The sequence below is a fragment of the Solanum verrucosum genome, unplaced genomic scaffold, assembly GCF_900185275.1.
Source record: "Solanum verrucosum unplaced genomic scaffold, falcon-dt-bn FXZP01000278.1, whole genome shotgun sequence".
Classification (NCBI taxonomy): domain Eukaryota; kingdom Viridiplantae; phylum Streptophyta; class Magnoliopsida; order Solanales; family Solanaceae; genus Solanum; species Solanum verrucosum.
The window spans coordinates 5,874,439-5,888,039 of record NW_026020332.1 but is presented as its reverse complement, the minus strand read 5'-3'; the positions used below and the strand labels follow the sequence as shown (position 1 = coordinate 5,888,039).

Sequence of the window (13,601 nt, the reverse complement as noted above, 5' to 3'; positions counted from 1 at the left end):
GTAAAGAAAGAAGATGTGAAATCATCTAACCTTCAAGAAGATGCATTAAGAGGACTAACTCTTCTTATCAGACGGATTGATGCAATAAACTTGCCTTCAAAGATGCCAGGAAAGACAATCGCTCAAAATCAAGTGCGAGATGTGGCACTCCTACAAAACGCACGGGAGAAGGTTTTGATCCTAATGCTTACAAGTTATTTGCGAAGTTGGATATAACCCTAATGAGCCATCAATGTTAGGGAAACTCCCATCAATTGATAAAACCAGGCAAGCACGTGAAGACCTAGGCTATAACCAACCACCGCCAGTTTGCATTTCCATAAGAAGAGCAAACAATAATCATATAACTTTTAAAGATGATGTCACTGCTCCCAATAGAAATCCTTCTATTTTTTATCGACTTGGAGAATCGACTGTAAGAACTTCTGTGTTCGAGAGATTAGGTCCATTAAAGAAGAGAAACAATAAGCATCGGAGAAGTTATCTAAAAGTGACAACGCTGGCTTCATCTATAATCCAAAAGGATTTCAAAAGTTTGATTCCTTCTAGAATGATGCGACGAGTGAAACTTATGGTTTCGTGTAAAGATGAACTCAAGGCAAAGGCTCATACTGTGGTTTACACCAAGGAGCGCGAGGAAGATGAAGAAAATATAGGTTTATCATATCATATTAATCCAGAATGAGCACGATTCTTTGCCTCAAATGAAGATTGATGAAGCGTTAGAAGATATTGTCTGGTGTTGTCATACATCTATAAATGACAATGACCCTCTAGAAGAGAAAGATGCTGAAGATGTTCCACCAGAACTTGAAGAAGGAGTGAAGACCACAATAGATCCCTTCAAAGAAGTTAACCTTGGCACTGATAAAGACACAATGCCTACTTACTTGAGTGCCTTTCTAGAAGTTGATGAAGAAATCACTTATATACTCAAAGAATATAGGGATGTCTTCGCTTGGAGTTATTAAGAAATGTCTGGCTTGAATCCTAAAGTAGCAGTCTATCAGTTGGCAGTAAAAAATAGTGCTCTTTCTGTTAAGCAACCCCAAAGACGTTTTAGGCCAGACTTGGTTCCATTGATAGAGAATGAAGTCAACAAACTCATCGAGGCAGGATTCATTCGTGAAGTTAAATATCCTACATGGATTTCAAGTATTGTTCCTATAAGGAAGAATAATGGCCAAATTTGAGTTTGTGTTGACTTTAGGGATCTAAATAATGCATGTCCTAAAGATGAGTTCCCATTCTCATTACTGAGCTAATGATTGATGCCACCACTGGTTATAAGTCGATGTCATTCATGGACAGTTCTTCTGGCTGTAATCAAATCCGCATGACACCAATGGATGAAGAACTCACCTTATTTCACACGCCTAAAGGTATTTATTGCTACAAAATGATGTCTTTCGGTTTGAAGAATGCTGGTGCTACATATCAAAGGGCTATGCAAAATATATTTGATGATTTGCTCTATAAAAATGTTGAATGTTATGTGGATGACCTTGTGGTAAAGTCAAGATAGATAAGTGGTCATTTGAAAGACTTAAGAATGGTGTTTGAGCTGCTTCGAAGATATCAACTAAGGATGAATCCATTGAAGTGTGCCTTCGGAGTTACTTTGGAAAGTTCCTTGGCTTCATTGTGAGACATCAAGGAATTGAATAGATCAAGCCAAAGTTGATGGAATATCGAATATGCCTGAGCCTCGAAATATTCATAAGTTAAAAAGTCTCCAAGGAAAGCTAGACTACTTGAGGAGGTTCTTCTCAAATCTAGCAGGACGTGCCAACTATTCAGTCATCTCATAAAGAAAGGTGCTCATTTTAATTGGGACGAAACATGTAGCGATGCCTTTAAAAGTATCAAGTCGTATCTAGCGAAACCTCCAGTTTTGGCAGCCCCTATACCTGGAAAACCATTGATACTCTACATTGTGGCACAGGAAAGGTCCATAGGAGCCCTGTTAGCTCAAGAGAATACTGAAGGCAGAGAAAACTCTCTTTACTACTTGAGTAGAACGATGACACCAAATGAGCTGAACTATTCGCCAATTGAAAAATTGTGCTTAGCACTAGTTTTGTCAATTCAAAAGATGAAACATTATTTTCAAGCTCATGTTGTTCGTCTTATTTCTAGAGAAAATCCCATCAAGTTTGTTATGTCGAAACCTATCCTTAGTGACCGACTAGCAGGATGGTACCTCCAATTCCAACAGTTTGAGATCATGTACATTCCTTAAAAAGCTGTGAAAGGACAAACATTGGTGGGTTTCTTGGCAGACCATCCGATACCAAATGATTGGGAGTTAACTGATGAGCTTTCTGATGAAGATACGATGTTAATTGAAGCTTAACCTCCTTGGAAAATGTACTTTGATGGAGCTGCACAATGTGGCGGAGCTAGTGCTAGCGTAGTGTTCATCACTTCACAAGAAGAGATCTTACCATTCTCCTTTACTTTGAAGCAATATTGCTCCAATAATGTTGTTGAATACCAAGCGTTGATACTTGGACTTGAGCTGGCCATTGACATGAAGCAATTAAACTTATAAGTCTTTGGTGACTCTCAGTCGGTGATCAACCAACTCTTGGGAAATTATGAGGTGAAGAAGCTCGAATTGCGTTCTTATCATGATTATGCTCAAAAGTTGATAGGATGGCTTGGAGATGTAACCCTTCAACATGTGCGTAGAACGAAGAATAAGAAAATTGATGCATTGGCTGCTCTAGCTTCAACGCTAACCCTTCTTGATCAAACACAAGTGAATATTTGTCAAAAATAGATAGTACCACCGCCAAATGAGAAAGTATGTATAGAAAATAAGCTTAATCATCTCGTCGCCGTTTCTGAAGCCGCGAAGGAAGAGTGGAGACAACCCATTATTGACTACATGTGTCATGGGATACTTCCAGAAGATCCAAGGAGAAGGAATGATATTCGTCGTCGTGCACCTCGCTTCCTTTACTATAAGGACACATTATATAGAAGATCATTTGAGGGTGTACTATTATGATGTTTGGGAGAGGAAGAATCAATTCAAGCTTTGCAAGAAACACATTCGGGAGTATGTGGATCACATCAATCTGGACTGAAACTCCAATTTAACATAAAGATGATGGGGTATTATTGGCCAACCATGGTGAATGATTGCTTATATTATGCTCGGAGGTGAGATGCTTGTCAATTTCTTATGAATTTCACATCAGTCGCCCGAAGTATTGCACCCAACTATTGCATCTTGGCCATTTGACACTTGGGGATTGGATGTTGTGGGACCACTACCAAAATCTTCTGGTGGACACTTGTACATCTTGGCTGCAACATATTACTTCTCAAAATGCTCTGAAGTTGTCGCTCTTAAAGAAGTGAAGAAAGAGAATGTTGCAAATTTTATCCGAGTGAATATCATTTATCGCTTTGGCATCCCTCGCTACATAATAACAAATAATGGTAAGCCATTTGATAACAAGTTAATGAACAAAATTTGTGATCTCTTTGGTTTTAAGCAGCGTAAATTTTCTATGTATCATGCTGCCGCCAATGGTCTCGCTGAAGCATTCAATAAGACTCTATGCAACCTTCTGAAGAAAGTTGTCTCCAAGTCCAAACGGGATTGGCATGAAAGAATGGAAGAAGCTTTATGGGCATTTAGGACGACGTGCCGCACTCCAACTCAAGCAACACCATATTCACTCACTTTTGGTATTGAGGCAGTCCTACCACTCGAGCGTCAAATACCTTCCTTAAGACTTGTTATTCAAGAAGGGATCACTGAAGAAGAAAATGCTTAACTGCGTCTTGCTGAGTTAGATGCACTTGACGAAAAGAGGCTAGAAGCCCAACAAAACCTTGAATGTTATCAAGCTCGTTTATCTCGTGCTTTCAATAAGAAGGTTCGCTTGAGATGCTTCCAAGTTGGAGACCAAGTTCTCGCGGTAAGAATACCCATCATTACTTCGCACAAGTCTGGGGGCAAATTTACCTCAAAGTGGGATGGACCATATGTCGTACAAGAAGCATATTCACATGGTGCTCACAAGCTTGTTGATGCATATGGCGTAAGGAACGGTCCTATTAATGCAAAATTCCTAAAGAGGTACTACCCTTGAAGTAAAATGATGCTCCTTAAGATACGAGCCTAAATTGCATGTCACTCCTGGTCCGCAAGAATATAAACTGTGTATGGCACAAAAAAACAAAAAAAATCACGCAATCCCCCAGAACTACGTTGTGACTTGATCCTCTACACTGAGGTACATAGGCGCTTAGAATATATCCTAAGTTCAGTTGCATGAGTGTCCAAAAACCACATGCTCCCACTTAATCTGTCACATTACAGTCAAAGCGATAAGTATTTTGTTTTATTTTGTCTCATCAAACTTTAGATTTGTACGAAGTATTGATTGGTCAATAGATAGGGGAAAACCCTTATAAAATATGAGTTTCGTTAACAACATGCTTGAAGTTTCTTTAAATTCAGCCAAGTATACAAGTTGAAGTCTTCGAATCCCCCAAGTATACAAGTTTAAGTCTTCAAATCTTCCGAGTATGCAAACTGAAATCTTTAAATCTTCCAAGTATGTGAATTAAAGTTTTCAAATTCTTTAAGTCTTAAAATTCTTTAAGTCTGCAAGTTGAGGTCTTAAAATTCTTCAAGTCTGCAAGTTGAGGTCTTCAAATTCTTTAAGTCTACAAGTTGAAGTTTTCGAGTCTTGACAACATAAATTACCTTTCTTAGGCTGGGATGTGCATCTATCCGCTTTCGCCTTAAGAATATCATAAATTACCTTTCTTAGGGCAGGGATTTGTATCTATCCGCTTTCGCCTTAAGAATACCATAAAGTTACCTTTCTTATGGCGGAGATGTGTATCTATCTGCTTTCGCTTTAAGAATACCATAAATTACATTTCTTAGGGCGGAGATTTGTATCTATCCGCTTTTGCCTTAAGAATACCATAAATTATTTTTCTTAGGGCGGGGATTTGTATCTATCCGCTTTCGCCTTAAGAATACCATAAATTACCTTTCTTAGGGCGGGAATTTATATCTATCCGCTTTCGCCTTATGAATACCGTAAAGTTACCTTTCTTAGGGCGGGGATTTGTATCTATCCGCTTTCGCCTTAAGAATACCATAAATTACCTTTCTTAGGGCGGGGATTTATATCTATCCGCTTTCGCCATAAGAATACCATAAATTACCTTTCTTAGGGCGGGGATTTGTATCTATCCGCTTTCGCCTTAAAAATACTATAAATTACCTTTCTTAGGGCGGAGATTTATATCTATCCGTTTTCGCCTTAAGAATACCATAAATTACCTTTCTTAGGGCGGGGATGTGTAGCTATCCTCTTTTGCCTTAAGAATACCATAAAGTTACCTTTCTTAGGGCGGGGATGTGTATCTATCCTCTTTCGTCTTAAGAATATCAGTTGTATGACAGAATTTAAAGTTAACTTCGAAAAATCACCTAGAAAGACTCTGAAGGTATTAAATCTTGAATTTTGGATATGTTGTAGACCTTTGAATCTAGATTTGAAATAATCAAGCGGCTTGTGATTTTGTCGTTCCTACATCAAGATACAAGAGTTTTAGTAAAGCGGCACAACTCTGAAATTTTCAGCATGACAGAATCCAGAGCTAACTTCAAAAAATCATCAAAAAAGATTTGGAATGTATTAAATTCTGAATTTTGGATATGTTAGAGATCGAGAAGTCTAGTTTCTGGAAAATCAAACCGTTCATGATTTTGATTTTTCTACAATGAGATATGAATTTTCTACGACAGACATGTCAAGCTGTAAAAAAAAGTGCCGAAAATCAAAAAAGGGAGGAAAATTACCTTGAATTATGCCCCTTTCGTCGTAGGCTCGTAGCTCACAATCTGTAATTGAAGGCAAAATTGTGGATACAATGTGTCTATTCATAGATGTCATGTGGTGAAAATAAAATCCTTCTCCTAGTTCAATTACAATTCCTTTTTGGCTAGGACAAACAAAAAGTACATGAATTTGAAATTGAGTGGAACTACGATTCTTAATTCAACTACAATTTGAACTTGAATGGCATCAGATTTGAGGCGGTAGTTTTATCCTACTACAAATAGTGCTAAGAACCGTTCCTGATTTCAACATAAATTATACAAAGCATTCGACGTGTATGACTACTGGAAATTGTTTGTGACTAAAAAAAACTAGTGAGCCATTTGATTCCTAGTTGACTTTGGTCATTAGGACTAAAGGATAAACTCCAAACTTTTATTAAAGCCCACTCTTAACATGTCTGATGTGACGGTTAATGATGTTCTCCCTACACGTAGAGATTATTTTGATATTATAATAATAATATTATGATATTGAGTCAATACTTCCTCATAATATTATGATAATTATTATAATAATAAGTCAATACTTCAAGCCTAGTCTCCAAAACATAAATTATTTTGACAAAACTTGAAGTAGGGGGCATTTGTAATCATTTAAAATTTATTTAAATATAAATTTATTAAATAATTCAGATTATATTAAATTCATGAATTTATTAGTCCAAATAAATATTATGGATTAATATAATTGATTTAATATTTAAATTCAATAAATATGAATTTACTTAAAGCCCGTTCCATAAATATCATATGCCATGTCACTTAAATCTAATTGGCCGAAGGGAGTTCTCTTCTAATCACAACTCCTCTATTTTAAAACTATAAATAGGGATCCTCATAACTCAGAATAGAGAACCAAGAATTCGAACAAGAAGCTAGAGAAAGCTCGTGGATCAAAAGCCGCAATTTCTCTACAAGTTCAAGAATTCAAGAATTCAAGTTTAAGATTTGAAGAAGTCAAGATCAAGTTCAAGAACGATCAAGATCAAGACCAATAGATTCAAGATCAAGCTCCAAGCCCTTGAATTCAACTAGAGAGTCAAGATCAAGATAAAGTTCAAGATCAAGATCAAGTCCAAGATCAAGATCAAATCCAAGTCCAAGTTCAAGATCAAGCTCAAGAGCCCTTGAATTATATTTGAAAAGGGGAATTCAGAGGAATTATAGAGATTGTAACACTCGCACTTAAATCAATAAAACGATTGTTGCATAATTTTCCGTTCTTAATTATTATTTTCTCAACGCGAAATTTTATTGTCTACAATCATATTCTTGGTGTAATAGCAATTTTAATTCCTTAATTATTAATATTTTCATTTTATTTTGATTCCAATAATACACGATTCAATAAATTTAATATTTAATTAATTTAACTTTGTTTTTTTAATCAAAATATATAAGAAATGTATTATGTTGTCTAGTTTCAGAACTATATTAACCAAAAATATGGATAATAATATAAATTTAACACAATACATAAGTAATTAAATAATAAAATAATTAGTAATTTACAAATTCTTGAAAAACTCACAAATACATTTTTTTTTTTAAATGTAGGACATTCCAACCAAAAATGCTATATTAACATTATCTTCTAAATAAAGTTTATATTAATTAGTTGTGAGAGATTAATTTCCATCTGTCAAGAAGTTCTTATCCCTAATTAAACGGAGTAGACAAGAAACAAGTTTGCATGTGATGTTTAGGCAGAGAGAAGAATTAGTTATATTCAGAAGCGGAGTTAGGATTTGAATCGCAAATTAGATTAAATTTAATAATTATGAATCAAACTATATATTTATTATAAAAATTCATCAACTATGTATAAATTATTATATAATAATTTTAAAATATTTTAATTAAAAAATTATAAACTTTAAATTTTGATTCCGTTCCTGATTGTATTATTAGTTTTTGACCTTATAATTTAGATATAACGAAAATAATGATTTCAAATCTACCGAATAAAGAAAAGAGTCAATCATGTATTGGAATAGCACTTATGTAATAAAGAGACAGGACATTAATGAAAGGTCCAACTGACCCATCGACCCCATACTTAGGTTGTTGGATCTCAAATCTCCCTAACCTTAGACATGATATCAATTGATCCACATTTCAAGAAATAAAAATAAATAAATAAATAAATAAATATATATATAATTTTTGTATTTTTATTGAATTTAATAATGTAATTTATTCATAAGACCATATTATTTATATTTACAATCAAATTCAAGATTTTAAATTTATGAATTGCTGTTTTTGCCACCTATTCACAACCCGTATGGCATATGCTATTGGGTTCACATCTATATATTTAGTAAATTTTTTAACATGTATAAAAGCTCTAACCCAAGGTTATTGTAATTCCGTTGAAATTTCGATCCTTTGATTCACTATTGATTTTTTTATTTTTTTCATAATGTATTAGTGAAAATCTGTGTTATAGAACACGATTTTTCAAATTCACGAGAAATATGCATGATATGAAACAAATTATTACTGAAATAGTGGACAATTTTCTATTTTTTCTATATGAATTTTTTTTTCTTATTTATTGATTTAATCAAAGTAGTAAAAATAATCATTGAACATTTTTCTTGCTGGTGTTGTTGGAATAAGCGTTGTTATTGAAGACGGTCTTAGAGAAGGAGATGCTAAAGCAATTGCCAAATAACTTTTTTGTTGATGCTAACATAAAAATAGTGATTTTTTTAATATCGATTATACATGACTTTTTATTTATTTAATTTATGCACGTAGCTAATTATACTTATTATTTGTGTATGTACTTACTTAGACAAGTCATGTCTTTTAGGAGACCGTATTATTTTTGATAGATAATGTTAAAAACTTCCACTCTTTTTTAAAATAAAAACGTTAAACTAATGCAATTTAATAATTTGGCTTATAACAAATTAACAAGACTAGATTGCTTCCCTTATAAGGAATTTTTTTTAAAAAGCTGACCCCTATCCAGGCTTTAAAAATCCTCTTAATGGATAGCTTTTTGTCTAAATAAAGGCCACCAAACTACACTTTACACATAACACCCAAAATGATTTAAAATCTAAATTAATTAAAGAAATCAAGCAAACGGAATATAATTAATTTATGAAACCTTTTCAAAGAACTAACCAACCTACAAAATAACAGCATTTGTACAATTAGTTACAAAGTCAATTAAATGGTTATAAGAGGAAATCATTAATTAGACTATCTTTTTGCCATGGATGGTTGACAAAACATAAAATAGAAATTTTACTTACCCAAGGAAACAAAGTTGTAGTTTTTATTACATGTATATCACTTAAATAATCAAAATATTTAGATCCCGTGTATGAAAAAAATTCTTCATAAAGAGATGTTTTCCTCCTCCTTTAAATAAGGCCCAACACGGCATAAATTTAAAAATAAGAAAAAAAAAAGGAGAAAAAGTTCGAAATATATTTGAACTTTGACCGAAATTATTGTAATAATTTCAAACTTTGGGCAAGACATACTACCTATGCACTATTTAATAGTTTATTTTAAAGACATATAAGTGTCTAGCTGAACAAGTTATTATTTATAATATTCACATGCACACCTATATATTTAATAGATCCTTTCCAAATTTTGGATTGGTACCGCAATTTTGATCACAGTTCGAATATATTTGGAATTTTTTCCCTAAAACAGTGCTACGCCTTATTTAAAGAGGATTAATGAAAAAAAATAAAAATTAAAGCAGTCTAAGCAATGCTTACTATTTTGTGATAATCATTGAATTATTATCCATAATCACCCCAAATGCATGTTAAGCCACTTTCTGCTTCTTAATCACAGACAAGAATCAAAATGAATACCGCCATGATCCCCTCTCTCTCTTCTCTGACTCATAAACACAGAAACTAATTTTGCATACAGTATCTAATTGCAAACATGCAAATTTGCAGGGATGGAGCTAGAAGCTCGTTAATCTTTTTTTCAAGATAAAAAATTTAGAACCCTAAATCGTCGTTATAAAATTCAGAACAAACATAATTTACGAGAGCAGGAATGGTTGGAACTTGGAACAATCTTAATTTTCATTGTTATCATATCATGATTCATAAAGCTAAGCACTAATCTTTAGGAACGAAAGAAATAAACGTAACTAATATATAGAGAGAGAGTAATAGTAGCAGCCTCGAAGTTTTTCTCTTCCTTGCACTAATTACTACTACAAATTAAAACATTATTCAAACTAATCTAAAATCAAGATGAAGAAGAAGACCCATTAGTGACAACGACATTATTAGCACCAAAACTTAAATGTTCTTTCTTGTTGTCATCGTTCATGCTGCTTTCATGGTGAATGTGAAATTCCGACTCAGTGTTGTTGTGATCAGGATGATCAGTAGTGTTATTTCTACTAACAATACAAAACCCATTAACAATATTGTTAGTGTTACCATTCTGGTGGTCGCCGTTGCCGGTGATTGGTTGATCTAATTTCTTGCCAGAGACAGATGTGGTTTTGTTATTGTGCATCCATACCTTTAAAACCCCTTTTCAACTCCAATTTCGTTGCAGAAATTGTTCACCAGATCTTCATCTCGCTTCTGCATTTTCCATTCAACTTTTTCTGCGAATTCCAGCATTTTTATCTTCTGATCTGGAGTGAATTTTGTTCTGAAACGCTTCCTCCCGTTTGAATTTGCTACCGCTACTGGCGTAGTCGATATGGGCAGGTTCTGATTTTTTTCACCGGAAAACCCAGCGCTTAGAGCCAAAAGCATGTGGGGTGCAGAAGCTGGGTAATAAGCCGAAGAAATCGGCGGTGGAGATGGGGAATTGGGGCTACTATGGTCCCCACAAGGCGGCGGAGGATGGTGGCGGTGATGAGGTTGGTACTCAATAGCTGCGGTGGCGATAGGCGGCGGTTCTTCCGGGTCACGGCGGTGAAAATTGCGGTGACAACCACAAGCAGCACATTTTAGTGAAGTTGGGTCAGCTGGGTTAGCAGCTGGAATAGGCAAAAACTCTCCACATCCATCAACCGCATGAGTCCCTAAATTAGCAGCATGGTTTTTGAGGCATTCTTTGTACACCACCACAACTGGATGATGATGATGATGATTTTTCCGTTTCAAAACACCATTACTGAACGGAAAAAGCTTTGGTTGCTGGATCCGACTCGGAGTTTCAGTTTCAGCTAATTCTGGTGTTTTAATAGTAGTAATAGCAGCAGCAGCTGTTGTTGTGTTTGTGTTTAACTCCATGCCTGAAACACATCTACTTTTTTGGCTCTTAAAACTTAGATGATTAAGAAAAAGAAAAGAAAAAGCATCTTAAGAAAGAGAAAAAAAAAAAGTGAGTTTGTTTTTTGAGATTTTGAGTTTGATTATGATGAGAGGGTATGACTGTAGATAACAAAAATCTTGGTTTTTGTGGTTGTCCTTGTTAACCACTGATGTTTTTTTGACCTTGATTCCTAATCTAATCTATGGTTAACCTGCAGCTACAACTGACCCACTTCCCACTTGTATATCATGTGTGTCATAAATATCACTGATAAGTTAAATGCTTATGCCAATTCTCTTGTCGCCTTCTTATTTTTAGTTAATCGACTACTTACTACTTAAGTTATCTTTTGTTTAATACATGTTTATTACTACTTTTTAATTATATATATATATAGGCCAAATCAAGTAGGAATTTTTAGGCAACTAATTAGTGTCAAACGTTATTTGTGTCCCATCTACTGTCTTTGAATTGAAACAGAAGATTCACTAGTATAGCTATTTGATACACTATTTTCAAATGTGTTAGCGTTAGGTATAGATTATAATCGATTGATAGAGTAATAAGAACTGTTAATAAAAGGTGAATAGAGGAATAACTGTGTGGTTGTTTTTATGAGAATAATTTACTTAACCATAAGATTAGAATTTGTGGTATGATAATTAGTGAATTGTACAAAAATTTACTGCATATGTGATGTATTTACTGAACTTGTCAAAGTTGCCAGTTGGAAAAGCAGAGTGTGACATAAGAGTATCCAGGTCTAATACGGTCACGACTCAATTTTCATTTATTGAGATTTTTAAGTTATGTTTTTAATCAAATAAATTTTCATTTTCAAAATTTGAAAACCGGAGGAGAGTTAATTTACCATTTCATTAAGTCTTTAAGTTTGACATGCGGTATAAAATTATGATTTTAAATCAATATTTAAATATGTGATTTGAAATTATTATTTTAAATTTCAAATTCTCCCAAAGAAGAAGAAGAAGAGATTTGGATTTTAATTTGTGATTTTAAATTTTTTAAAAATAAAATTTGACCCATGAGTTTATATCCTGTAAAATAAAGATTAGTCATTTTAAATTTTGCAAAAAACAAACAAACTCATTCTCGGCATAAAGAGAATTTGTGGATATGAAATAATTATGTAAAAGAATAACTATTTAGTAAAGAATCATATTGAAGAATAACTAGTTACTACTATTATTGACTGGTCAATATTTATAAAATTATTCATATTTAAAAGTTTATAGTCACACGTACTTGTTTAAAAAAGAAATATAGAGATATACAATTTATTAATAAAATGCTTTAAAATATCTCATTATTTTATCTATGAACTATCATTGATGTATTTGGTAGATTGTATAGAATGGAGAGAATTTGATAATTTTCAGGACTCGTACAATTTACATACTAATGATAGAAAATACAATTTCAAAAATTCAAATTATATGTTCAAACTTCAAATTAATCTAATCATAAATCTTGATTTCGTATCATAATAATTCAATATTGCTATGTACAAATTCTTCCCTTTTTCACTTTACAGCTCCAAATCGTAAATCTAGTCAAAATAGTCTTTTAAACCACTTATCTTAGCCTTTTGGAGTTTAGTGCATGGAACATAAGTATTTAGCTATTAAATAAGTATGATTAACTCTCCAAAACCCAGCCACGTGTAATCTTTTTCAACACGTGGACGTGATTATTTTTGTAGAAAAGGTACCACGTACGTAGTTTTGCCATTCTTTTACGTTTTATTTATTTATTCAAAGTATGATTACGTAAACTAGTTCGAATACTTAATTGTCAATTTGTCATTTCCTTAATTTAAGTCTTTTTAACTAAGAAAAGAACAACCTAAATAACAGGCATTTGACTCTAAAAAGGTTGAAACCGTTGTGTGCATCGAATAAAGAGCTAACCTACCTTTTTTTAATTGGTGTTTAACTTGTACTCACTATACATATATTACTTATTTAAGGGCTCGTCGATTATAGTAGTTAAACATTCCAATTTTGAGTATCATATTTATATATTTCTTTCGTTGAGTTATAAGTTTAATTTGACATGAGGTTTAAGAAAGGAAGAAGAAAAGATTTTTTAAATTTATAATCTAAAATAAGTGATAAATATTTGTATGACGATAAATTATTTCATTAAAAGTGAAATATGCATTTTAAAATTGATTGTTATGAAATATAGTAATGTTACAATTCTTTTTAGTATTGTAATATATAGTTTCACATATCTTGCTACTGACGGGTCCCACGAATTTGTACAAGTAAATAAAAAAACGAAAGTTATTCCTTTTATACAATTCACTTCATCTCCTTCCTCTCACATACCCTTCAATTTCTCCTAAATTCTCTCCACAAAATTAGTTTGAGTCTTCACCACTACGCTCTCAATCGCGACTTAAAAATTTTAGGTACCG

General features: G+C 33.2%; 2 protein-coding genes and 1 pseudogene across 2 annotated transcripts in view; 2 read left to right on the top strand and 1 right to left on the bottom strand.

Annotated features, from left to right (window-relative positions):
* Positions 1-13,601, top strand: part of LOC125836181 (binding partner of ACD11 1-like) — a 167,264-nt gene that overhangs the window by 63,644 nt on the left and 90,019 nt on the right. The gene's annotated exons all lie outside the window — the stretch shown is intronic.
* On the top strand, positions 1,265-3,794 carry LOC125836723 (uncharacterized). The gene is made up of 3 exons (XM_049515938.1): positions 1,265-1,510; positions 2,573-2,764; positions 3,210-3,794. Exons 1-3 carry the CDS (start codon positions 1,265-1,267, stop codon positions 3,792-3,794), a joined length of 1,023 nt encoding a protein of 340 aa, XP_049371895.1.
* Positions 10,034-11,136, bottom strand: LOC125836175 (zinc-finger homeodomain protein 9-like; annotated as a pseudogene).

What these genes read in the sequence shown, in the direction of transcription:
- LOC125836723 (XM_049515938.1), top strand. Translation starts at nt 1,265, where the DNA reads ATGATTGATGCCACCACTGGTTATAAGTCGATGTCATTCATGGACAGT. An exon ending in GTTATGTGGATGACCTTGTG is followed by an intron (nt 1,511 to 2,572) that starts GTAAAGTCAAGA and finishes GGTGACTCTCAG; the next exon opens with TCGGTGATCAACCAACTCTT. An exon ending in CCCTTCTTGATCAAACACAA is followed by an intron (nt 2,765 to 3,209) that starts GTGAATATTTGT and finishes ATTTCACATCAG; the next exon opens with TCGCCCGAAGTATTGCACCC.